General features: G+C 44.2%; 1 protein-coding gene across 3 annotated transcripts in view; it reads left to right on the plus strand.

The window, feature by feature from the left end:
- The first annotated feature begins 6,827 nt into the window (after positions 1–6,827).
- Positions 6,828–27,729, plus strand: part of CYB5R4 (cytochrome b5 reductase 4) — a 49,997-nt gene continuing 29,095 nt past the window's right edge. For 2 of the 3 annotated variants that reach the window (XM_078877333.1, XM_078877331.1), the window contains exons 1-10: positions 6,831–7,002; positions 8,374–8,582; positions 11,144–11,297; positions 15,440–15,540; positions 16,947–17,028; positions 18,983–19,030; positions 20,216–20,291; positions 22,788–22,845; positions 24,547–24,640; positions 26,413–26,445. In XM_078877333.1, coding sequence (XP_078733459.1) covers positions 8,415–8,582; positions 11,144–11,297; positions 15,440–15,540; positions 16,947–17,028; positions 18,983–19,030; positions 20,216–20,291; positions 22,788–22,845; positions 24,547–24,640; positions 26,413–26,445 — 814 coding nt within the window. In that variant the 5' untranslated portion in view covers positions 6,831–7,002; positions 8,374–8,414. Of the gene's footprint in view, positions 7,003–8,373; positions 8,583–11,143; positions 11,298–15,439; positions 15,541–16,946; positions 17,029–18,982; positions 19,031–20,215; positions 20,292–22,787; positions 22,846–24,546; positions 24,641–26,412; positions 26,446–27,729 lie in introns of all 3 variants that reach the window. The other variant, XM_078877332.1, reaches the window with a different exon arrangement.

Consider the following 27,729-nt stretch of genomic DNA (forward strand, 5'->3'; position numbering starts at 1 on the left):
GAGAGGTCAGGGGTTAAGGGCTGGGGGTGGGTGGGTGGGGTGGCTGGGGGCAGAAAGTACCGGTATCAATCACTCAGAGAGTTTAGCTGGCGATGAAATCCCTTTCATCGATCATTGTCTGTTCTTCTAACACCGTCCCTGCCTCGAACAATTTCACAATCGCCACTTCTTCACTATCCACGTGGGTATCAACGACACTTGGATCTATCGATTAAAATCGATTCCTGTGCTCGCAATACGTGTATCGGTTTCGTGCGTGTGAGAATCGGTTATTTAAGATTGATTAAATTTAGCCTCTAAAACAAGAACTGGACAAACGAGGATTGAGAGGGACAATCAACGAGATTATGAATAGAAGAGACGAAAAAGACCGGATGCTTCAACGGTGACACACCGAATCGTGACGCCAAATAGTGACTTCATCAAATTTCTGCCGAAAGGGCTGTGGGGGTGGGAGGCTGAATCATGACGTGCCTAGCTCGCTACGTGATGACGGGGGCCGCGATACAACTTGTTGTTGTACAAGTGGCACAGAATGTGAAATGTATTACCACCGTCGTCGCAGACAAATGCTGCTTTTAAAACGAACAAATAGGACGGGGTCCTAGCGCAGTGATTAGCTCACTGCGCTGTAAACACGGTGGCCTGAATTCAAATCCCGGGTGCGGTCAACCAACAGTGGCGATTGATATCTGAACGAGTTCCGAGCTTGGCCTCCCTTAAGCAACCTGCATTGACCAGCATAGTGAAGTATGGCCCAGCAGCTTCCCTGACCAACACCAACATGGGGAGGCCTTCGTTCAGCAACGAATTGACAAACGGCTGAAATGTATTGCGATTTTTTTGTTGTTGAAACGACGCATTGTCACAATCTGACATTTATTACGGTGGCCCTTCACAAAAAAACATTAGTTCTTTCGGTAAAGTCACGTAGAAGGGAAATAATAAAATAATAAAAATAAAACATAATAAGATACAATTCTCACGACGTTTCGGCCACAACGCAAGCAGCCATCCTCAGGTGAAGAACAGGGCTGTCGGAAAGACAGCGTCCTAATGAACCTGTGGCCGAAACGTCGTGAGAATTGTATCTTATTATGTTGTATTTGTATTATTTTATTATTTCCCTTCTACGTGACTTTACCGAAAGAACCAAGAATCCCTGCAGTCACGAAAGCTTTAAATCGAAAAAAAAACATTAGTTTAAATTATCGCTCCAAGGCAGCGTCGATTAATAATCGTCGATTAATAATCGACGCTGGTGTGATAAATAAACTGGGCCTAACCTACGTAAGTAGATTTTTTTCTTCTTCTCCCACCAAACTTAGTGACACGAAGTGATGGCTCGAAGCTGACATTTGAGGAGGCAATTAAGTCCACTTTGCCATTTGTAGTTTCAGATGACATATCTAGGCGATTGATTTTGCAGTCAATTTCACAGAGAAAGGCAGCTTTTGTGTTGATCTAGAGGGCATTCATCGCACTTTGCAGACAGCTGAAGACCTGTGTTCTACGTCTATGTCCATTAGTAATCGAAGTGTGAACATTTCTCATTTAAATTTTCGAGACAAATTTTCACCTCCACCCCCCCCCCCCCCCATCGTATTGGAAGCAACCTCCCAGATAATCTCACTCTCACAACTGATGTTACTACATTGTAGACTGGTTGTGCGGTAGCAACGTCTGGGTCCAGGTGGTCAGTTTTTTTTCCTTTATCAAGATATATCAGTCGTTTGGATGGAGTCGTGTTGTAGTGGTTTGCACAGTGTACAATGAATCCGGCCACCTGAGTTTGATTCCCGGTGATGGCAAACATCAGTGGCTCATGATATCTGAAACCGTTCCTGGACCATCCCCTTCACCAATCCACATTTTACCAAATTGGTGAAGTATCGTCAAACAATCCTCATGTCCAACATGAAACTATGAAAAACTATTTTTATGTAACCAGGTAAGGCCCACTGAGCTATATAGCTCTTTTTCAGAAGGGCGACCTGGCCACAATGAAGTGGCTTATCATGTGGAAATGTATAGCAGCCAAGTACTCTAAACGCATGCTTCTAAATGTAGAGGAATAAACTGGAGGACCCAGAGAAAAATCCACGCGACCACGGAAACTCCAAATATACAGGCGTCAGGGTCGGGAAGGAACTCACAACCTCATGTGTATATGACTTGGGGAGGTCTTTATACATAATGGGATTAATAAGTGGATACAAATTACTATTCAGTCATAACAATGTTATGTATGGTGGTAATCAGACGGAGAATGGATCATGGCCAAATGACTTAGCCTTTGATGGCTTATCACTTTGGTATTTCACATCAAATGTAATAGTACTGTAGATATATTTATTTTACAAGGATACTGGCTTAAAATCGTGAACATTTACAGGAATTAACGTTGGTCATATTACTAATATGCCTTTGAAATAGTTTTGCAAGCCAAATGTTTTTTTACGTATGCTTAAATCACCCCTTTTCATTTTAAGCCAACCAAAACAAACGTATTAAAGATGTCTGTTTAAAAAAAAAGTCAATTAAATTACCACGATTTTAAAAGCCCTCACTCACATTTCTCTTGGCTTGTGTTGCCTTATTCACCCTGTGCTCATTAAAACACAGCAGAAACATCAACTCAGCAATACTATTATGCAGAGGGCACAATCCCCACGTATTAAAAAAAAACTTTAACACAATGTCCATGGATGTCTATTATTTTTTGCGAACCTAATGTCCTTGCACGCGGCGTCATTGGTTCGACAGTATTACATCACCGGTAGCCTTTCACATTCCTGCGGAGGGAGCTGGTAGGAACGTTGGGTTGCTCGGTCAATGGCCTGCAAATATGGCCGAATATGAGGGCGGGCACAAGCCGGCGTGAGTAGGTTAAACGTTGAGTTTTATAAGGGCACCACGGGGTGACCAGCACCTCCCCACCCAGCCCCACCCGTCCCACCCCCCACCCAGCCCCACCCTCCCCACCCAGACCCTCCCCACCCAGCCCCTCCCCACCCAGCCCCTCCTCACCCTCCCCTTTCCACCCAGCCCAACCCCTCCCATTTTTGGATGCACGACGGACGGACGGACGGACACAATAATCCCCTGTGGGCTGGTGTAACCAGGAAGTTCCTACCAGTAACATTCACTTCACTCTTGTCATCACCATGGTTTCCATGCACATGAATCCAACACCTTTCAGAGCTCCATGGACCCTGGGAGAAAAGATTATTCAGTGGGAAATGTCCTGCACAGACAACTCATTCAACAGGTGGCGTTATAGCATTTAACTCTGGAGCTTCCACTGTTAAATTGCATGATTCCTTCGGTTTTTCCGTCGTTGAGTTATTTTCACTGCCCCATCAAGGTACAACCGATCATTCAAGTCTTGGCTCTTGCCCATTCATCGTCGTCATCATCAGCCATGGTCGATCCCACTTCTGGATGAAGGCTTCCCCAATCCACCGCCATCTGTCACGATGTAACGATCCACCACCTCGTACCTGCACTCGAGATGGATTCACCGCTCCCTCTCGTCAGTCAGTCCATGTCCTTTCGGATATGTTCCATTCATTGGCTGCCACTTCACCCTAATTATTGATGACCTGCAATCATTTATTATACCGATGTGTTTTGCCCAAGGCCACTTTTCTGAATAATTTGAATTGTCATAAACTTGCGTATGACTTCTAATCCATGCGTTGCTCCTTCTCCGCGCAATTCTAAGCATGGAGTGGCTTATCATGTGGGACATTTATAGCAGCCAAATACTTGAAAAACACACTTAGTAGTCGTAGCTAGACTCCTGTCTTCATTATATCAATTGGACGGTCCTTAACTTCCTCGGTCCTGCGGAGGACTTGGGGAGCCTTCGTGCTTCCATTCGAACCTATACCGGTTAAAATTAGTACAATCTAAACTACTTTAAGTAATAAAGGAATAGACAATTACATCAAGGAATGTTTGAAATATTTGAAAAACAACGTATTCGCCAATGTAAATGTTATAACAGGACTGAACATGACATTTTCACCGAAATTGGCCCAAAGCATTGTTTCTAAATGTTTAAAATTATTTTTCCTATCTTATCTTCTTCCTTTCTCTGCTTAAGTGAGTTGAACTTTTGAAAAAAAATGAACTCACTAACTTTCTTCTACGTTTCACAGTGGAACCATTGATGTTCAAATGTGTTCAGTCGTGTTGGAAGATGGGTCGTTAACGACGTCTGAAATGTGTGGCGCAAATGTGACTGTCGTAAACTGGACGTAATGTTTCCCAACTTAAAATCCCAAATTTTTACTGACATTTAAAAAATACGTAAACAATTATTTGGGCTATATTCTATTTAATATTAATGTTTCAGAAATATGTGCTAGAAAAAAATTGGCTTAAAAAATACTGATAGAATACAGTAACAAATCCACACTTGCTCCAATATAGCATTATGGTGAGATGATGATGATGATGGCATAATGCAGAAATTTTTATTTTAACTCAATAGTCTCGTATCTGCTGTGGAGAAGATTACATGGTTCATTTTATTTCACCATAATTGCATCACACGGTGTGCTTAAATAATTTGCAGTTTAGTAACGGTTGAAAGAATTAGTGGAGCATTTAATAAATGTATGAGTATATTTCGTGTTCGTATGCGACAATTGGCTTGAAACGCTTTCGATACGGAGGGCAGTGCTGCACAGTCGGCACCAATTAGTGTAGGACATTGTTCGTTTCAATAAAGTATGGAATTCTGGTTTTGGGTTGCCATGTGTGCCGTGTGGTTTGTGTTTGTGTATGGAGCAAGTGGCTGTCTTACCATCTGGTGGGTGGATCACAGAACAGCTGCGATGTGACTCGTCAAGGAAAACATGACAGCCAATTGTAAGGACAGGTTGTATCAAATGTAAAAAGACTGCTGGTTGCTCACGTTTAAATAAACTCTCTGGAACAAATGGGTTTATGTGTTTTGTGGACCTAATCCATGAAAATAATCGCCAGGCCAAGTTGGATCCCAGAGTCCGTCAACATTTTTCTGTAATTTGTTTAAAACAATTTATTTACGAATTGTTATGCTTATTAAAAATACAATGTGTAGTCTTAAACACGTATTGCAGTACTAGTCCTTCATAGACCATTTTTTATGTGAACAATAATTGTCTGATTTCGATTTAAAGCTTTCGTGACTGCAGGTATTCATCTTCTTGGTTCTTTCGGTAAAGACACGTAGAAGGGAAGTAATAAAATACGTGACTTTACCGAGAGAACCAAGAAAATAATTGTCTGTATTAACAATTGTCGTCTTATGGTTTTGCTATGCCCTTTTCTCAGCTTGAGAAGGACCCTTGAAACATATTGATGTGAAAGATGCTATGTAAACTTATTTATTATATTGGAATTATATTTTTAATAGAAAATATAACAAGGCAGGCGCTGGTAGAGGACTGCTGAAGACTTCCAGGATGGCTTCTTGAAGCCAAGTGATCGCTGGCAACACTGATGATGTACAATATTGGCGTAAAAACCAGACTGCTTTGAGACACATCTGGGAATCAGAGTTGAGTTGTTATGGATGCAATTAATACACCCTGAAAAGGTTGGACTGGCCCTCATATAATAGTTTTTTTTACGCATGAAAAGCTCCCCGATACAAATTAATATTTTTTAGATGGGGTCTACTTGTAATATTTGGCTAAATTATCCTCTTGAGTATTTTTTTACCTGTGCGATTATGCAATGCGATGAGCATTGCAAAGACAATGTATATATTAATCATGCATGTTTGTTTGCATGTTTTGCCACAAGTGCGTGTGTTTAATGCAGATGTCTTTCAAAAGGTATCGATTTGGTGTTTGACCATCTTAATACCTGTTTTATTACCAGAAAGAGTTGACCTATTCTTAAAATTTTCATCATTTTAATATTGCCAAAATGGCCCCATAGATATAGGCACTTGGATATTACGTATAGCTTCATGTAGACGAAGTGCTAATTTTGCAAGGATGTTATTATTTTTTGTCTGTGGTCACCCAGAGCAGACCATGGAACAGACCATGGAGGCATCATCACTGCGATACACTCCGCTGCTTCTGACGCAATTACAGGACGGGTATCTTGAGGCTCAACCGCCTAAAGCTAAAATTATAGCGGTTGCTTACTTTAGCGTTCTTCATTGCAAGGACACTGGCGGCCCAATACCAAATGAACACTGTGCCCTGTGGTAATTTAGTCAGCAATAGCTGCATGAAATCCACAGACTAAGAGCTTAACGATAATTCCACAGGGTACCGTCAACGAGGCGAAACAGAGTAAACAAACGCTTGATATATTAACGCTTCGCAGAAGCGTCTGGATGCATGGATATGAATGAATGAATGAAAATCTATGAATGAATGGGCTCAGTGCCACCATCCGCCAGATGCCAACGTTATGGACATTATACTCTTAGGATTTTTCGGTAAAGTCACGGAGGTCAAAATAAAGAATAAAAATAATAGAAATAAAAATAGCAATTAAATAATATTATAAAAATAAGATAAATAATAGAAATAAAATAACATTATTTTATTTATATTATTATTTATATTAGTTTTATTATTATTTATAATGGAAATAAAATAATGTTATTTAATTAATATTATTATTTGTATTATTTTATTATTTATTTTTACCTACGTGACTTTACCGATAAAAACGAAGAGTATGAATCCTTGCAGTCACGAAAGCTTCCAATCTAGACGTTATGGACATTGAGTTGAACGGAGGCCCTCTGGCGGTGACGGAAGAAATGTTTCTGAACGTCGCATTACGAAAGGGTTACACATTGACGGGAAACTCACTTCCGTCTCTGCTGGAATATATTTATTGCACGGTTTCAACATTCCGGTGAGGTTAAACACAACACAACACCACCACCGTTCACGTTTGTCTGATGAATGGGCGCATGAGGGACGGAAAATCAACTTCTTGGAAGATGTTTCAAGGAGATCTCGGCTACGTCCTCTGGTTCGGAACAATTGCGCAACACCCCACACACATTCACCGCTGTTTAACAACTCTCCCTCTCTCCCCCTCCGTTCCACGAGACCGTCAAGCCCATTGGGGACAAACTCCCGCGGAGCGAAGGAGGAGAGAGAGGAGGGAGAGGACAAACGTGGAGCCACGGAGAGAGAACCCCGTTTATAGACGCGCCTAGGCCTCTCGGTCTTACCCACCCTCGGCTAGATTCGTTCGCCGGCTCGGGCGGCCTCGCCCCCGGCCGCACCGGGGTGGCTCGTTCGCCCCCTTTCGGGAGCTTTTTCGATTTAAAGCTTTCGTGACTGCAGGGATTAATATTTTTGGTTCTTTCGGTAACGTCACGTAGAAGGGAAATAATACAATTGTTGTATTTTTATTATTTCCCTTCTACGTGACTTTACCGAAAGAACCAAGAATATGAATCCTGGGAGATTGTTGCCTACGAAATAGAAGCAAAGCTGCTAGTGTTTTATATACAGTATTTTTAAAAATTGTATATTCTGTGTATTTAATTTTTCCGGGGTGGCTCTGTGCACCTTATCCATCGCTTCGGAGGCGTGCGTTTTGGTTTAGCCATATTTGTTTGTTGTAGTACCATAGTTAGGCTGATAACTTTAATCTAAATTGTTTTATGGTTGTTATTGTTTGACTTGCATCCCACTGTGATTTTTGCACACAGCGTTGGTGTACGGTGCTTTTTCTGGAAGACTTTGCTGTTTTTTCCTGGATTTTTCTGTTTGCGCGTAGTCACTTGAGGATGTGTTTGTCATACTCTTTGTTTTTTTCGGTAAAGTCACGTAGGTAAAAAATAAAATAAATTAAAACAACTAAATTTTTCATTTAAAAAATAAAATAAATGAAAACAACTAAATTTTTCATTTATTTGATTAGATTTTTTACCTACGTAACTTTACTGAATCCTTGCAGTCACGAAAGCTTCAAATCTAGAATGTTTTTGTCACTTTAAGATGTTTTTTGTTCATGTTTTTGTTTGTTGCGGTTGCATCCGATTCAAGAGCCAAATGGCTCATAGGGCTATACCTAATGAATGAGACTGAAACGCAGAGATTCTGTGAGGCTGCCGCATCCGCTGGGCTGCGAGGTGACCAGGTAAGTGGCAGTACAGCGAGTGGGTTCAAGAACTCGTCTGTAGTGGGAGGGGGAGACTTGTGTTGTCTCCATCTGTATACCTATGGATGTTTATACCTCCCACAGAAGAAGTTTTACTTTTGAGGTAATTGACCTGACATACGAGAACGCAGGATCATGGTGGTAAATAAAAAAGCATTAAGAGTAAGGAATCCGTTCTGAGTAAGTAATTTTTTGCGGTATTTGCTCTCATCCGCTGATTCTCAACAGTCGCGAAGAAGTCCGCCCAGCCCGCCCGCCTCCGGCCCACGATGTCAGCCGAGAAGTCGCTCCCCGTGTTCAAGAGCCCCGCTGCTCTCGCTGGGACTCCGCTGCCTCCATCCGTGGGGGGCAGCGCCCCCCTCCTGGGCGTGTTCCCTGCCCCCGTGTCCCAGCAGCGCGTGTCGGGATCGGGCTTAGCGGGCACCCCCAGGAACAAGGTGAGACCTCCCCCCCCCCCTCACCGAGACCCCCCCCCACGATACCCTCCACCGAGACCCCCCCCCGAGACCCCCCCCCCGAGAACTCCCCTCGAGACCCCCCCCCCGAGACCCCCCCACGAAACCCCCCCAGACCCCCCTCGAGACCCCCCACAAGAACCCCTCCCAAGAACCCCCCTGAGACCCCCTTCAAGACCCCCCCCCTCGAACCCCCCACCAAACCCCCTCCTAGACCCCTCCACGAGAACCCCCCCCCCCCCCCCCCCCCCGAGACCCAGCTGGACATCTGTGAAATATAAGTGTTTTGTAGCTCATGGGATTCCGCCAGTATAAATACAAACAGGACCCTGCGGGGTGGGCTGGTAGGAATAATACTAATACCGGTACAGGGATATCGACCGCACACACACGCGCACACACACACGCACATACGCGCACACACGCACATACACGTACACACGCACACACACCGCACGCACACACACACGTACACACACATGCACGCACGCACACGTAATGAAGTTGTGTTGCTACGCTTCCAGTTCGCCGTGAATAACGATCCGAAGCCCAATAGCGCCCATTCATCACGCCGCTCGAGTGGGCCGGACACGCACACACGCACGCACACACACGCACACAGTCACACATATACACACACGCACGCACACACGCACACACAGACACGCACACACACGCGCATACACACGCACACACACGCACGCAAACACACGCACACACACACGCGCATACACACGCACACACACACGCACACACATACACACGCGCACGCACGTGCACACACGCGCACACACACACACGCACCTCTCACCTGCAAGGCAGCGGTCGCCGCTTCTCCTCCCACATCTCTCGTCGCGGCAGCTGTAACGATGGTGCAAGTTTGTTTTTATCATCAATTCCTCCTCACCCCTCCCCGCCACTGTTCACCCACCAGAATAAATGAGTTTGCCCATAGTCAGTCGATCAAAAAGTTTCGCCGTGAGGCGCCGGAAGCGACGGCCATCTTGTTTAATTCACAGATCGCAGGGGGAGCGGGCGGCCATCTTGTCGGACAGGGTCATGCCAAGTGTTTGCAGTAGGGGGCGATGTTGATACACGGACGGACGGACGGACGGACGATATAATCTATTGGTGGTCTGGTCCACTTCGTTCCTACCAGTATAATCTGATTCTGAACTCACTCCCTCCATGACGTGCTGATGCAAGAGACGGTAAAGAGTCAGGGCCACTTTTGAGTTAAAATTAAGACAATTGGGGAGAGAAAAATCTGCCTAAATTGTCTGAAAACGAATGCTGTACACCCTATTGTAATTAACCTATTTAAGTCAATCACATGGAGCTTAGATTTAAACCACCAGAAATCTTGAGATATGTTTTATTTATTAAATTGGTTTAAATAGCCGCGCTAAATCAGTGTGTCATGTAAAACGGGTGCCTATGACGCGATCATCCGTAATGTGCCGAATCTCTGCAGATATCGGAAGCTAAGCTGAGGTTGAGGCTGGATTGTGTTTGGACGTGTGACCATCAGGCACAAAAATATTAGCATAGCGATTGGAAAATAATAGGCTTTCCCCTCTCCGGCAATAATACAGGTGTTAAGATGCCATAGCTCTGGTTGGAGAATACCACAAAAGCCCACCCACACTGACCAGCTTGGCAAAGTATGGCACAAAAAACAACAACCCCCACGATCCTTATAACAGCATTGGGACGCCCTCCAGAGGCCAGCCCAACACAACCCAGCATTAACCTCCAGTCTTAACCCTGCGCTGAACTTCGCGTGGACCCCAGGCTTAATCCGGAGATCCTCTTCACTCTAAACACCGGTAATCAAAGTCTAAACTCGGAAGTCCAAATTAGAAGTAACCCCAGGCATAAACTTCGTTCAAGATTACCGATGGGTATGAAAAGCTCCCAATACTCTTAAGGATGGAGACATCTTAACTTTATACTGAAATTGGGATGAAATTAAATATTTTTGGAAATTGTACATATCTTAAATCTTAGATTATGCATCGCAGAAAAAAATGCATGAGTTTGATGTCTCATGAATTATAATAATTTTTTTTAAACCAAAGCCAGGTAATGCCATAGTGCTCTAAGGATATTCATATATTTACATTTTAAATGGGTTAAAATGTTTTAGAGTGATGTCATTATGTAATACAATAAAAGGTGGCTGGGTGGCTCTGAGGTCAGCGTTGACCTGGTACCGCTGAAATCCTGTGTTTGAATCTGGGCAGCCGCCCATGATTGTTGAGCGTACTTCACCACATTGGTAAATGTGAGTTTGTGAAGGAGGAGGGCAGGACTGGAATAGACATGACTCGCTGCTGGTGTTATCCATGGCTGCTAAGCGTACTCTACAGGTTCACAGCGCAGTGCGTTAACCTGTGCGCCACTGCTCGCCACTGCTATACAACAATGACTCCGATGAGACCACGGCCTTCACGAGAGGCTATCAATCCCCGGACGCAACGTGCCTCGAGCGGGGTACCCTAACGTGCGGTGGTGCTGTCGCCATTGGCTTTTGTTCGCAGGTGTCGCTGAAGCCAGGCCGCTCGCTCATGGACTGGGTGCGCCTCGCCAAAAGCGGGCGTGACATGACGGGACTGCGCGGCCGCCTGCTGCACGTCACCGAGGCGGAGCTTGCACGCCACAACCTCCGTGACGACTGCTGGACATGCATCAGGGGTGCGTCTCGTGGCGCCGTACCGCGCCGCTTTGCTCCGTTTGTGCCGAGCGTGCGCGTCTTTGGGACTCGGTCGAAAGGAAGTGGCAAACCAAACGGGTTTAAAAACTACAATGCGCCGCGCATGGATCGTGTAACACTTTCCAATAAGTATTTTGTCTTTTGAAGTGTTGATTAGTATGGGAGCCGATGGATGACCACGAGGGTAAAAGGCTTTTGGATATTTGGAGTTTGTCCTTTTTGCGGTGGTTTGTCTGCATGTTTCGGGCAACGCTTTGATCACTTTTGCCGATTTTTCCAGACGCCACGTTCCCAATAGCGAACACAGATTTTATATGACAGCCATGTTCATATTGGGTCATCTTTAAGAGCGTTAAAATGCCCCCCCTGTTACGGATGGATGGCCCAAAATCATTCACTCTTTCAACCTTGGTTGTTTGTTAGCTTTGTGTGTTCTGAGCTGTTTAAAGTTTAAAGCCCAAGGTTAAAGCTTGGTAAGTGCGAAGCAAGACTTCATAGGTAAGGTCACGAGCATTGTTATGGCACCCTAGAGACTTCATGGGAACATCATTTCATTGTCACTCCCATACATTTAAATAAAATCGTATTTTTTTTTACCGCTGTCACGATCACCATGAGCGTTTTATTTAAAAAGATGACGGGCTGAACGAGCCTCACTGTCTCATTTGCAATAAAGACTCAGATCGTGTCACGAATTGCATTTAACAAGCAGTGCTGTGTGAAAATGACCCTGCTATGTAGTTAAAGAGCCTGTCAAAGCATCATCGATCAGATCGAGTAAATGTAGTGTTTTATTAAAGTAAAGGTGACAGCACATTCAGACATATTCTCTCTTTTGCAAGACCCAGGCAATGGAGGTCTCATGATTTAACTGCTCACCCCGAGCTCTCAATGTCCTGATAGTGGCATGGTCTTTGTGCTTTGTGCCTTTTGGCGTCCTCGGGTCTAACACCGTTTGAGACGAGGCTCTAAAGAAAGCTGTCTCTGGTGTGGACCAATCAGTTTCAAAGACAATGCACATACTGTCAGAGCATGTCTTTTTGTTTGCATGTTCACCACAAATATACGTGGTTAATGCAGACATGATTCTTTGCAAAGGTTTCAGTTTGGTGTTTTAACATCTTAACACCTGTTTTATTGCCAGAAAGTGGAAAACCGTATGAGCATAATCCTAGTTTGTTGAATTTCTGCAAGAATTATCAATGCAAGTAGATGACTCTGGCTTGTTGTTAGTTTACTCAAAGGTAATATGTTTATATATGTTTATATTGTTATGCTGCCATGGTGTAATGGTTAGCACACCAGACTATGTGGCCCAGAGGCCACCGGTTTGACATTCTGCCACGCAGTTGAAACAAGAGGAAAATGTATTAAATCCCTCTTCCTCTGCTCACCCAGCAGTGTAAACGAGGGGACCACAGTCCCATCGTCAGGTCACGTGCGGTGGAGAAGAGTGTGTGTTCTCCCACCTCGTCAAAGATGTCTGACCATCGTGCAAAAGGAGGCCAAAGCACCCTCTATAGGGTTTTTCTAGAGCTCTTTCTGTGGAGGCCCTTCTGCCAGAAGTTGCATGAGCCAAACAATTTCAGGATTTCACCTTTATCTACCTGATAGGCAGTGTCCATGGACTATGAAATGGTAATACGTGGTTCACCTTTGTTTGTACAGGCTTTCTGCTTCTCTCTGGCAATGTCCACATCTGCGATTCATGGTGTTCCACGTTATGCGGATTACTCGTATTGGTCACGCCTGATGAGGACGCTATGGGAAATCTGGACTGCATCATCTCTTGTCCGCATCATGCGGATTAGGCTGATCCCTGGCGATGGTGCCTAATGCTCCTAAAACCCATTCCCACAACCATGCCCATGCATTCGCCTCACTTGCCCCCTTCCCATTGTACCTCCCATCCATGGTCCAAATCACCAAGCATTGATGCATGTTTACATTGAGTGTAATTTTTGTTTGGGTTTTTTTGCACCGAGAGTGTATGTATGGTAATTTGTAATAATGAATTATGTAATTTCATGTATTTGACCGCATCTGTTTGACACACCAAGGGACATCACGGTAACTCGTTTTCAGGAAGGTCCTTCATGCACTGGGATGTTTGGTCAAGTCCTTATTTGGCATATGTGTTTTGTGTGTGCATAAAGTGCACGTGTCCGCATGGACAGGTTCACGAATCCACTTCACGTACTGCCATCTCCTGGCCACTTCACAGTCGAGCAGGTTGGGTGTGTAAAAACATCTGTGTGGTCCACCAAACCTTGGTTTCCAAAACAGTCGATAAAAGATGTGCCGCTACTGCACTTTGCATTGTAACGCGGACATCCTAATTATAATTAGGAAAGTGTTATACAGCTCATTTATACATAGCCTTAGCTAATATTTGCTAAATGTGTGTCAAGCAAGAGGAGTACATGGGCCCGTGGCTGCAAGTGTGCATTAAGGAGTGCGTACCACTATTCGTCCCATGATCTCGTTATGCCCCCTACCAGACCGTTCTCTTGGAGCAGCCTGGGGTGTGTTGCGTTCTTCCGCGATGACCTCTGCGTATAGCCTCGTCTGGAGTCTCGGTGACGGCAGCAGACGCGGACGGCATAGGTGAAATATAGTAATAGGTTTTTACCCTTTCAACTGGTACAAAAACTGACACCTTTATACAAGGCATCATGTTTGCAATAACCACAACACAAGCAGTCAAAATGCAAACAAAAAGAAACAACTCTGATGATGATAATGATATGCACTGTCCTTGAAGTTGATTGGTCCACACGCCTTTTGGCGTCATCTGGTCCAACACCAATGGAGACTAGGCTCTAAGAAAAGCTGTCTCGGTTGTGGACCAATCAACTTCAAGGACAGTGCATATCATTATCATCATCAGAGTTGTTTCTCTTTGTTTGCATTTTGACTGCTTGTGTTGTGGTTATTGCGAACCTGATGCCTTGTATAAAGGTGTCAGTTTTTGTACCAGTTGAAAGGGTAAAAACCTATTACTATATTTTGCCACTGGTAAAGGAGGGCTCATGGCATAGGTGAAGTTGACCGCGAGGTCTTCACCGGATTGCTGAAGGGCCTCCTGCCTAATCCGACGTTGCCCCACGGTGTCAATGGCAAGCTTTAGGGATTCACGGGAAGGGGGTGGATTTGTCGCTGCTGTGCGACGTGCCTGGCGAGTGTGAGCCGTCGATGTCTGAGCCACGCTTCAGTGTCCTCAAGCCCCGTACTGTCGTGCTTGACATCCGTGTTGCTGACAAAATCATATCACATCACCAGCATAGTGTGCTAATGAAATTGGGCAGGTGAACTTAGTGCTCCAGGCCTGAGATTTCTTCATGGCCAGTGACGGGACTGCTCCGTGTAACTTGTCATTTTGAAGGCATTAAAATTATTCCACATATCTCTGTTTAAATTGAAGAGCTTTGGCAGGATTTGGAGAATGTATGCAGGTTCGAGACGTTATATTGATTGTTGGGAAAGGTAAGTGGGCTTGGGCAGGACACGTTGCTATGTGGAATGAAGATAACAACAGAAGTAACGTGTCGAAGATGTCTATTGCAGAGATTGTGCGATGAAATCAGATGGTGGTGCGCAGGTTTTAATTGGATTGTTGCACCGCAGGGGTTTGATGGATGGTGATGGTTTGGAAGGCCTTCCATATCATGAAATAAAATCATAAGTACCATTGTAATTGTGCTATTCTTATCACGCAATACTATCAAGAAGGCAGTATGTTTTGCAGACGAGAACATTCTTCAGTAGTTTCACAGTAGGCCACGATGTTGCCACGTAGTTTTACCCAGTTAGGTAATTTGCGAGTAACCTTGAAATTTGGCAAAATCTGAACCGTGATGGCAGCACACGTGGCCAACTATTTTTTTTATCACGTGACATTATTTTTATTGATCAATCTGAGACAGACGATGTGTAGTTTTGGTGAATACACCTGCAGCATTAACCAGGGCGGCCGCCAGCCTTGAACCGGGATCCTTTGCAACAAGCGGCAAACACATGACCGCTCAGCCGTGCCCCAGGAGGGGATTGATGGTGGCCGATGATGATAATAATAACGAAGAGCACGTGCCGTTCCTGCTGCTGTTGCTGCTGCGGCTTGTAGGGCTGGTGTACAATGTGACGGCATACATGGAGTACCACCCCGGAGGGGAGGAAGAGCTCATGAAGGCGGCCGGTATGGATGGCACGGAACTCTTTGAACAGGTGCCGCTTGCTCCACACTCTTCATTTCCACTTTTCCATCGTTATTCACGAACTTGCTGTCCGCGATTTTGGCTATGCGTGAATCGCATCTGGGACTCTAGATGACTGCATCGAGAGAGAGAGAGAGAGAAAGTGATTAAATGAAGTGGCGAGAGATAAATTGATGAGAGAGAATGTGATGCGAGAAAGTGATGACATAAAGTGATGAGAAATATCATAATTTTAATGTATTTAATGGCTTGTTTATTTATTTTAGGTAATTCATTCTAAAGATTTGATATTCACAGGCATCTATGGAATGTATCCCACGCGACTAACAAGGGAAGACTGTACACACGTGCCCATTGCTATGGGCGACACAATGGCACTTCATATATTTACCGCATTGAAAAGGGAACCGATACACTGAAATGACCCAAATCACATGCAATTGTGGTGCGATCTCATTAGATGTTGGAAGCTAAGAAGGGCTGAGCCTAGAGAGTGCTTGGATGGGTGATTGCCACGCAAGGCATGTTGTCACATGCCGCTGTGCGACTAAGTGGTGGGCAGCATAATGGAGTTCATAAAAATCTATGAATATCATGGACATCCTGTGCCTTTTAAAGCTGTGAAGAGAGACGTTCTTGTTTTTTATTTTGCGAAACGGAACATTTCAGCGTGCATTTCAGGCTGGACCGTTGTGTACGGCACATGCCAACAATCCAATGTTCACACTTTGTAAGTTTTACCCGGTTTTTTTGTAAGATCTATTCTTGTCAAATTTTACGTTGACATTTCAATGCGAAATATGATCAATGGTAAGCGATTTGGTTTTATAATAGTTGGTGATGTTATCTATTAAAGTTGTGGCATTTCACGTAATAATTCTGAAGACAGTAAGTGACTCTGACGTCCTATTAATAATTCCTGAGACTGCAATTGATAGTAAAGTGCTATTTAATAACTCTGCTATTTTAAGCAATATGGAAGTTTGCAGTTAATGATTCTGTGAGCAGTAATTTGTGGCAGCAGTGGTCGCGGGATTATAATTGATCGTGGCATGTTCATGTGTGAGTGTAGGCGTACGTAGTGCACTACGCTGCAAATCCGGAGACCCTAGTTCAATTCACACTCACGTCGAACATCTACAACGAATATCTGAACCGGTTCTGAGCCTTCCCTTGGTCAACTCAGCCTGAAATGAATACATTGTGCGATGTGTAAACGTCAGCCGGGCATGGTGCTGGCCACCCACCCCCTTGTGTACCGTGTCGGTCTTATTCTGTGCTCACTCACCGCACTTGCCCCAACAAGCCTGTTAAAGGCTACTCGGGGGCTGGGGGGGTTTGGCGGGTGGGTCTTTGTTGTGTTGCTGCATGGTGGAGCCTTCTTGTTTTTGTCTTCACGCGACTTGGCTCTCTTAGGTTCATCGCTGGGTGAATTTTGAGTCAATGCTCAAGGAGTGTCTGGTCGGGCGAATGGCTGTCTCCTTGCCAATCCCAAAGGGTAATGCGACACATGGGCCACACGCAGCGTTGCTCCGCCACAAAGCCACGAGTTTGCAAACACACGACACTAGCCGCTTTGGTTTTAGGCAAAAGACAAAGGCCAGGGTAACTCGAGACACTGAAATGTTTAGTTTTTTGCTTTGCTCTCCTTAGTTAAAGTTCTGATTGTGTTCTCGGTCTTCATGGCCTGCCTTCTCTTGCTGTTCTCTGCAATACAGTTTCACCAAACACATGCACACCTATGTTAATACTCAATGCACGTGTGACCCAAACGTAACTTTTACATGTGCAGCCTTTTTGAAAATCTACTGCTGGAGGAGGCGTCTCCCCATGCTGTGCAGATCGTGGGAGACCATTGATGATACTTCACCGTGCTAGTCAGTGTGGGCTGCTGAACGTGTGGAATATAGATGACATCGGTCTATAGCAACACGTTATGCATGGTGCATGGTAATCAGCCATCCGAGCTCTATGCAGGCTACATTCGTACCTGCTTGACTTCGGAGATCTGATGAGACCAGGTGCATTCTGGGTAATTTTGTCATATGCGAACAAAAAGGTCAAGTTCTAGATTTGAAGCGTTCGTGACTGCAAGGATTCATATTTTTAGGTTTTTTCGGTAAAGTCGCATAGGTAAAAAATTTTAATTAATAAAAGTAAAATAAAAAATAAAATAAAAATCACGACGTTTCGGAGGCAACACAATAGCTTGATACAGCTATCGTGCTGTGACGGTTCCACCTGAAGACGGAGGCTTGTGTTGCCTCCGAAACGTCGTGATTTTTATTTTATTTTTATTTTAATTTTATTAATTTAAATTTTTTACCTATGTGACTTTACCGAAAAAACCTAAGAATATAAAAAAGTCAAGCTTAACATCGTGCGGGGGCTAGAGCCAGGCACAGTTTTTGGTTCATCAGAAAATGTACAAGCGTCCAATTTAAAACACTTTTAATTTAATTCTTACAGAATTTGAATGTTAATGTAGGCGAGGAAAACACCAGGGTTGTAGAGTTTATTGAAGCGGTTTATTAAAACATGCGGTTTAGACAGGCACTTTAATCCGGAATGTGTTTGTGCCGGTGTCAACATCCTTTCATACCCTCTGTGTGTACCTGAATTGTCTTGTTAAATAAAATACTTGAGATTTTTTTTTTATACAGTCTAAATCCACTTTGAATGAACCGCAGTTTATCATGTTAATTTTATATAATGTACAGGAAATGTTGTACACAATATAAATGATAGCCTTCATGATCAAATGAGAATGTATTGTGGGAATAGTTGGCGCAGTGGTAGGCACACTGTGCTATAAACTCGGCAGCCTTCGTTTGATTCCAGACCATGGATAATATCAGCGGTTAATGAGATCTGAACTGATTCTGGGCTTCGCCAACCTGCACTGACTGGGATGGTGAAGTAATCAAACAATCCACATGACTGAAACATTGAGGAGGCAGTGGATTGAGAGTGTGATGTATAAGATCTTCATTATTGAGAGGCATTTGACAGTTTAGTTCATATTTTAAGGGTGACCTGGATATCAATAATTATATGAAAACAGCAAATACATTCTTACCATTAAATTTCGATTTAAAGCATTCGTGACTGCAGGGATTCATCTTCTTGGTTCTTTCGGTAAAGTCACGTAGAAGGGAAAAAATTAAATAATAAAAATAAAACATAATAAAATCTAGAATTGTATTTTATTATGTTTTATTTTTATAATTTTATTATTTCCCTTCTACGTGACTTTACCGAAAGAACCAAGAAGACATTCTGACCAGTAAAGAAAGCAATGCAGAAATTGTCCTATAGATGTCATTTTATATGTGTACATGGGAAGGGCTTTGTGTACGAAAATACATTTTGACATTCATGAACGACTCTACTGACTGATGGAGATTTTGATACAAAAATATTTGAACGTTGTCTTACGTGTCGTTACGTAGATGTCAAGAAGCAAAAAGATCACATTGTGTGCGACATTGTAAAAGGAGGTAAGCCAATTATGTTTCCACTATAATTAAAATGTACTGCACATGAAACGTCTCTTTAATCGTGAGTGTGGACATTTATGTCACGTACCGAATTAAACACTTCGCCAATATCTCTTGCTCCAAGAGACATCGTGAATATTTAACGATGGCAACTCAGCGGTGGGTGAGTTATAATTCCGTTTACGAAACGTTTGCGTGGCTTGCGCGAGCCAACTGCGCTAACTTAAAGCGGTATCATCGCTCAATTTTTATATACTTAACCTGCAGTTATTGTTTGATTTTGAGTAGTTGTTTACATTCCTTACCCGCACATTCTGTGGAACACGGGGGTAAATCAATCACTCCTCTAAGGGTGCACACAGAAATATGCCTTTGTCTGGCGGTGACAGAAATAATGAAGAACGCATAAAATAAGTGAGAGCCAATGCTGTGGAACATGCAAGCAGCACTGGCATTATTTATCTGGAAATGTCATCAGCGGGGTGCAGAAAATTACATTTGCGCAAGACAACCTTTGGGGCAGGATCTTTTGCGATCATTTCCATATCTAAAAAAGAAATTAAGTAAAAAAAAAACTACTTGGAAAATGACAATTCATCGTTATCATCGTGACGATTTATTGCTCATATTGCAGCATGTTTCACAAATGTTAAAACGCGTCTCGAAGGACTAGCAGATTGCATCAAGGTCCAAGCTAATGTCCTGAACTGTGGATCAATTTATGACATTCGGTCCTGTGAGTATACATGTTATTAAAATGGTAATGAAATTATCGCAGACAATATCCACTAATTGTGTAAATCCCTTAGTTTCCCTAGTCGACTAACTGATGCACCAACAAATGCAAGTGATTGTGACACTTCCAAATATCTTTGATTTGTTTTGCTTTTGCCAATCGAGCAATGTAATAACTGTAATAACTTCTTGCAATAAAAGCACGCAATCAACTGAGGTCACATTCACCTTATTCTTAGGTTTTTTCGGTAAAGTCACGTAGGTAAAAAAATTTAATTAATAAAAGTAAAATAAAAATAAAATAAAAATCACGACGTTTCGGAGGCAACACAAGCTTCCGTCACATTCACCCACAAGTTCATACGACGAGAATTGGCGATGTAAGAGTCACGGTGGCGGCGGTTCAAACACCGCGGTTTCTGGTTTACCACCCATTTGCTTTGTGCACAGACAACAACGTGGAGGCACAGGGGAGTGAGGCCTTAACCCCGCTCATCCTTGCGGTCCCACAGACGCCCACACCGAGGTGAGTGTTCAACACTCACCATATTTTCGGGACGACCTACGGGACATGTCATGATTTTACACTTGGCCGCCTGTGACGAATTGACATGATCCGGGGTTGCAGTTTGATTTAGGAATCGATTCTTGCCGTGGCCAAGTGGCTTCGAGGTCAGAGGGCTGTCCTGGCCACGTCTGAGATTACGTGTAATGAAACTTGGTCATCAAGTGCAGTAAGTTGATGGTACTCCATTTGCTCACCAAGGAATGCACAAAAAAAAACAAATTACATTAAATTTGCTTCTGGACTTCATTTGACTAAATACTAGATTTAAATTATTGATTTGAACGTCATGCGATGAACAGTGACAGAGTGTTGATTTGAAGCTTTCGTGACTGCAGGAATCCATACTGTCTGGTTCTTTCGGTAAAGTCACGTAGGTATAAAAAATAATAAGAGAAAAGAAAACGCGACGTTTTCGGTCGCATTACAAGCGTCCATCTTCAGGTGAGAAAAGTTTTTTCTGAAGACGGACGCTTGTGTTGCGACTGAAAACGTCGTATTTTATTTTATCATTTTTTCTATCTACGAAAGAACCGGAGAGCAGTGACAGAGTGCTTCATGCTAATGTTTTGCTGCACACAACTGTAGAACAGGGGTCACTTCAAGCTATCTTAGACGTAGCTCTGTGATTTCCACTTCCAAGGGCTGTTCTCATACATGAAGGGTTGCACTGCTGTACAAGACATCCAAATGGATACTTCACCTTAGTACATGACGCTAATAATACAATCAGCATAAAATTCGAGAAAAACTTGAAAAAGAATGTTCGTCTTATTTTTACTGTCTCTTTTGTATACTTTAGGATTAATGAGCATGAATCTTAACTTCTCACACGACTTTTTGCAAGAGGCTTTTATCTCGTGCGTGAATTTATGCATGCGGCATGCGCGTTTACACGTATTTTATAATTGGTGAATTGTTACAGGCCTAGTGGCCTTCGCGTCACTCTTCAACGTTCACACAAGGCAAGTGCCCCCACAGCCTCCGTGTGCTCAGTCAGCCATGAGCAATGTTTGTTTGTATCTCTGTACAAGTGAGGATGTACCATCAGTACAACACAGAATTATGTAACTGACGCTTAAGGAGACTGTGTTGGCAGTGATCTTTCAACACAGCGTTAGTGATAGTACCGCACGTAGCCAACCGTGCTAATCGGAGGTGCGGAGGAAGGACAATTTACTAAAAACAAACAACTGTTCTGAATAAATGAGTTTTGAATCTGGATTTAAAATGTTACATTTTGCTTGCAGTTATTACACGGACTCCACACCAGGACTCCACACAACTCCGCTGAGGTGTGGAGTCATTGGTCATCTGTGCACAGGCACATTTTAATTGCTTCGTCTTTTTACAAAAGTTAAAAAAATTATTTAAACAAATTAAATTGCAGCTTGTGGCAATTCAAAATGTCCTTTCCATAGCCTCGAGTAAAATGCATCTTGTGATTTACCTCCTGCAATTGACCTCAAAATGTATATTTTCTTAACGAGCTCTTTCATACACATAACCGCTTTCATCCCTTCGACGGGAGCTGTCGGCAAGTTTTCACATCTCCAGCAGCCGACATGTGTCTTTGATTCAGCAGCTTAACACTTTAAAAAGCGTGAACTTTGAACACTTATTTTAATAGAAGCATGAGAAAATTAATGGCCAGCGTTACTCCTGCAAATATATTCGTGGTTGCGCTGTGCGGTTCTCCGATGTGTTTTGTGGGCTGTGCCGCGTGTTGTTTGACAAGACATCCGACGTCGCGCCCCCACGTCCTGGGAGCTTCTTCGTCTTCGTTTACTCCGAAATATTCAGTTTGTAAAATCTAAAAACCCGGCACTTGTGGAAGTGAAACATCGGACGTCGTTCAACCCAAAAACGCATCGGAGAGTTGAGGCTGGTGTTTTTCGAGACGGACGGGGGGGGGTAGCGCCCTGCCCGTGTCACTCTGGCTCGTGCGCTCAGCGCGAGCCCACCCCTCGCGTTTGCGTGAACCAGTGCGGCGGAATCGTGGGTAGCGGAACGCAGAGGTCGCAACCGGGTACCCGATACCCGTACCCTACCCGATACCCGGCTACCCGTACCCGGCCGGGTACGGGTACCTGTTTGCGACCCTGGTGCGGTCGGGTACGGGTACGGGTAGGCCGTGAGTCACTGGTGAGTAACTGTTTGTCACTCATTTCCCAACGTCTTGTCTCTTCTCACAATTCAAGTTCCTAGAATCAACCCACCCGCGCCTGCAACATGGCTTCATCCCAGAGATCGCAATCAGGTACCCGATACCCGTACCCTACCCGTACCCAGACGGGTACCCAGACGGGTACGGGTAGGGTACGGGTACGGCCGGGTATGGGTACGGGTACCCGTTTGCGACCCTGGTGCGGCCGGGTACGGGTAAGGAATCAAAACCCGTCTGCGACCTCTGGCGGAATGGTGCTTAACTCTGCCCGATGCTCCGCCTGTCTTCAGGTTCGATTGGTTCCAGACTGAGTGCAGCGTCTCCCTGGTTGTGTACTCCAAGCACAAGGTATCACGTCCCACAGCAGGGGGTGGGTGGGTGGGGGGGGGCGCTTGCCACCCCAGCTGTACGTGCCTCCACATCGCCCTGCGCTGATTTGTTACGTGAAGTCTTCAGTGTTTCCTGTTTTTTTTTTCAATTGTTCTCTTTTTCCCGTTATACGTTCTGTTTTTGTCCGACCAAGTTATTCTTTGGCAAAGAACACTCAAACTCACAATTGCATGAAATTCATTCCCTGGTCTACTGTCCATTTTCCACCGTATATTTTCATTTTGTTAGAGCGTTGGCACAGTGGGTATCGCTCTGCGGTATGAACCCGATGCCCTGAGAGTGATTGCCACCCACGGCTAAGATCATTGGCGAGTGGTATCTGAACCGGTCCTGGGCACACTCCCCTTTACCAACCCGCACCGACCACAGTAGTAAAGTATGGCCAAATGACTACTATAACACAGCATAGGGAGGCCTTCATCCAGCAGTGGATTAAGAGATTTGTTAAACTTGGTCATTCGTAACCACTCTAAGCACCACTCTGGAAAAGGCAGCAACAGTTAAATCTTCACTTAAAGCTTTCGTGACTGCAGTAATTCATATTCTTTGGGTCTTTCGGTAAAGTCACGTAGATCGGTTCAAAGAAAAATAGCAAGAAACGACGTTTCGATCGCAACACAAGCGATCGTCATCAGGAAGAGGATGATGACGATCGCTCGTGTTGCGATCGAAATGTCTTAGTTTTTTGTTATTTTCTTTGAACCTATCTACGTGACTTTACCGAAAGAGCCAAAGAATATGCAGCAACAGTTGCTTCTCAAGGCATATACTGGCCCTTGACACCACAGGATGAGAGCTATTAATCAGTCACCATTTAATTAAAAACAACTGGTTATTTTTGGTCTTGTTTGTCCTGTTTTGTCTCCCACGACGTGACTAGTTAATTATTTATGTACTTATTCCATTAATCGACATGTAACATTTGCCTGTGATTCGCATACAATTTGCTGGCATCATAAATAAGTAATTGTAACACGCATGATATGGTTCAGATGTCATAACCATTAGAGACTTTTAATAAATGCATTGCTTTGAAGCATACAGCCCTTAACAGGGCGAGGGCATTTCCATTCCGTGTTGGTTACGCGAGTTATTTGAATATATTTAACCGTAGACGTGGAGTAATGAAATAGGTTTGTGCGCACGTGCTCGGTGTTGATCGTTGCATCCCACGACCGTGAGGGAGAGTGGTCACTTGGGGAGGGCTTCATCCAGCATTGGCTTGATCGTGGTCAGTGACTTAGTAATAAACACGTTCATCCTGCGGAGGGAGCTGGTAGGAACGTTGGGTTGCTCGGTCAATGGCCTGCAGGGTCAACGGCGGCGTGGTGTATTCCGCAAATATGCCCGACTGTGAGGGCGGGCACAAGCCGGCGTGAGTAGGTTAAACGTTGAGTTTTATAAGGGCACCACGGGGTGACCAGCCCCTCCCCACCCAGCCCCTCCCCACCCTCCCCACCCAGCCCCTCCCCACCCAGCCCCTCCCCACCCTCCCCTCCCCACCCAGCCCCTCCCCACCCTCCCCACCCAGCCCCTCCCCACCCAGCCCCTCCCTGCACGACAGACGGACGGACACAATAATCCCCTGTGGGCTGGTGTAACCAGGAGGTTCCTACCAGTATGATGATGATGATGATGTCAAACATTCATTGTCTGCAGGACCTGGAACCTGAGTGCGTGGTTGTGGATGTTAGCGACCGTGAGCTGAGGGTGTCCGTGGCACTGGGGGAGCAGTCCTACTTACTTCACCTTGGTGAGAGTTGCTTCGTGGGATAAATCTGCCTCGCGCCCACGTCTGCGTAGGTGGCTCAGTGTAAATTATGCGAGGTGGTTGGTCGGGTAAACGTTTCTTACATGGCAGGGTTTTTCAAATGGAGTCGAATGCGATGGCTCTTTAAGTGGCTCGCTGAGAGATGTGGTCCTCCAATAGATACGGCTTTCCGAGCTGTGCACTTTTTAATCTTAAGATTGAAAACGAATTTCTTTAGAAGTGATTTTTGTGTATAGTTTGTTATTCCTTCCCCCGAACCTCCAAAAAGCACGGTTGGCTACGTACAGTGCACAATAACTTCACCATACATACAGTTCGTTTATCAACAAAACCGGAATTTTTTAAAGGAATCAGAATTTGTGATGATACATCCAGCATCATCGCGTGTTAACAAAAGCTCAGCTCTGCTTGGAAAACCTTCCTGATCTGAGTCTTTAAATAAACGCCATATTATCAGCACAGTCATGCATGTGATCCAGTTTAATCATTAGTTTATTGGCCAATGATTGGTTGTGATTGGCAGGCCAGATTAGTGTAATAAGGTGAATTTATTTAGCGTTGGTAAAAATAGGTTATCCTCCATCATATTAAGGTGTAATGCATTCTAATGAAGCTGCCTGTTAATGGGATTGTGATTCTCGATAAGCGTTAAATGGTTAATAGGATTAGCTAATTAGTATTATGAGTATTAACACGATCTACCACAAATGCCTCATCGTGGGGTTATACTTACAAATATGTGTTAAATCTATATGATCTAACCCAAAATAAACTAATTGGAATGATAATAAGGGTGATGAAGTCTGCGTATAAAATTACTCTATTTTATTTTCCAATCACATTTATTTTACTTCATAAACTATCGATTGCATAAATGTAACTAAAACAGAAGCAGATCATCTTGCTGCATACATTACTTTATGACCCCTGCAATTCTGCACAACCCTTCATGTCTCATGTAAGCCCTTTCTAGACATAAGTGCATATTCTTTGGACACCCAATTAATCTTTCTGCCTGCATCAGCTCTTTCATCCACACTTCCGGACAAGTGATAAATCCTGCCATCGTTTAATGGTGTGAATCACTCTGCCCGCTCTGCCTCCACTCTAACGCCTTCTACTTATAAGGCTGGCTGCTCAGAACGTTTCTTAAGCTTATTCACACGAATTACGCATTGCCAGAGCAATCCAACTGCATTTACAATTTCTCTTCATTTGTAATTTTTATTTTCGACAGGCCCCGCTCAAGGATAAGTGCAAAATTCGCCACAGATGTTTGCGTCTGAACCGGCTCTCCGTATTGCAGAAGAGCTCTGCATATAATTTTTTGCTGGTTAAGTTGAATGTAATTGCGAGGAAGTGTGCGCTCACCACTAATTTAATGATGGCAAATTGTTTCTGTAATGATGTAGGCGGGGGAGAAGTCTAGGTCAGCGTAGATGGTCTTGGAAAATTTTATTTTGCGTGTCTGCAAGACGGTGTTCCAAATTTGGCTCTGAATTTCTGACGTGCTTTCTGCCCTGTGCAAATGCTAACGGTTGATGTGTACCCGACCCTGTCATTTCCCCGCAAGAAATTGTGGTATTCTGTTGAATGTTAGAGAGCATTTCATATTCATACATGTTTATTACATTGTTGATTACCGCTGACTCGCTGCAGATTTTATTGTGCTTGGTTCGTGCCGAGTGGTTGCGAGAAATTGCAGTCACTCGTACTAATTGCAAGTCGGTGATATTTTTGTTTTCTTTACGCAGAGCTGGAAGACAAGGTTCTGGAGGAATACACAGGTAAGGAAGTGGCCCGATGTAAAGTGCGCGCTGCAATTTAGTCATGTCTGTCGGACGGGGTCAAGGACTAGAATAATAAAATTCGATTATCACAAATTATCCTGGCAGAGGTCTTTCAGAGCCATTGGGGGCACTGGAAGCACTCTGCATTCCCAGTTCTCGCGACATTTGGTGGAACCAATGAGTTTTGCCGGAGTGGCAAAACTAATTTGCAGCAATAGATAGGCGTTAAACGCCCCTGAAGGAACTTGCATGCATCGTAGATCCGCGACGATCATTTCGAAGAATGTATTACAGACAGGGCTTCACGACGAAACGTTATGCAAGTGAAATGAACGCTTTGGTGGTGGGAGGCTGTACAGTGTGGCCACCAAGTTGCCGTCATTTCCGTTGATGAGCGGAGCTGCGTTGGTGTTAACCGGTTCCCGTTACGATGAAATACGTGTACGTACGTGTACGTCATAAGTTTTTCTTACGATTCCGTTCTGACGACGTACGGAAAAAGCAGCATGATGCCGTTCTGATGACGTACGTGTATGTGTACATAATTAAAACGAAAGTGGAAGAAAAACTAGAATAACTCTATCAGTACCGAGGCTCCCACAAGGCCACTATTTTGATGCCAGCTATCATAGAGTGCGGTTGTGTCACTACAGTTCTCTGCGGTGAGTACAATGGCTGATATGCCTCTCTAAATACAATTACCGGATCGCTGAGCCACTTGTGCATTGCGAGGTTCACACGTGAACGGTGACTCAGCCTGCAACTTGCAGATATTTCGGAACGGGAGAGGGTTAAGGGTCCACACTTAATGTGGATGTTCTCTCCATCAGTCGCTATCCTTTCACACCTCATTCCCCGGTCGTCAGTGCTGCTAGCAACAACAAAATGGTAGCACATCAAGCGTACTGCATGGTTGCTGTGTGGTTTTTATGTTTAACATTTTCTACATATTTTTTTAGCGAGCCTGCCTTCATTTTGCGAAAAATTCATTGTGGCGCACGAGGGGAGAGTCTGCATAGTCTGCTTGTTTCAGTGTTTCCCATCTGTCTTGCTGTGGTAGGTCAGAAACGCAGTTGCTGCATCCAAATCGCCAAAAGGATAGATGTGAATTCAAAGAAATGGGGAAATCGTATAATTTAGAAAACACGAAGAGGGTGTCATTTTAAGCAAGCCGGGGCGACTGTCAGGATTACTCGCCTGGAATCGTGGTAGCCAGAACCAAGCTGAGAAAACTCTGGCCAAGCAGTGAAAGGGTACACCTGCTCGCATGACGTTGCGTGT

The sequence above is a fragment of the Lampetra fluviatilis genome, chromosome 47 (genome assembly GCF_964198595.1).
Source record: "Lampetra fluviatilis chromosome 47, kcLamFluv1.1, whole genome shotgun sequence".
Taxonomy (NCBI): domain Eukaryota; kingdom Metazoa; phylum Chordata; class Hyperoartia; order Petromyzontiformes; family Petromyzontidae; genus Lampetra; species Lampetra fluviatilis.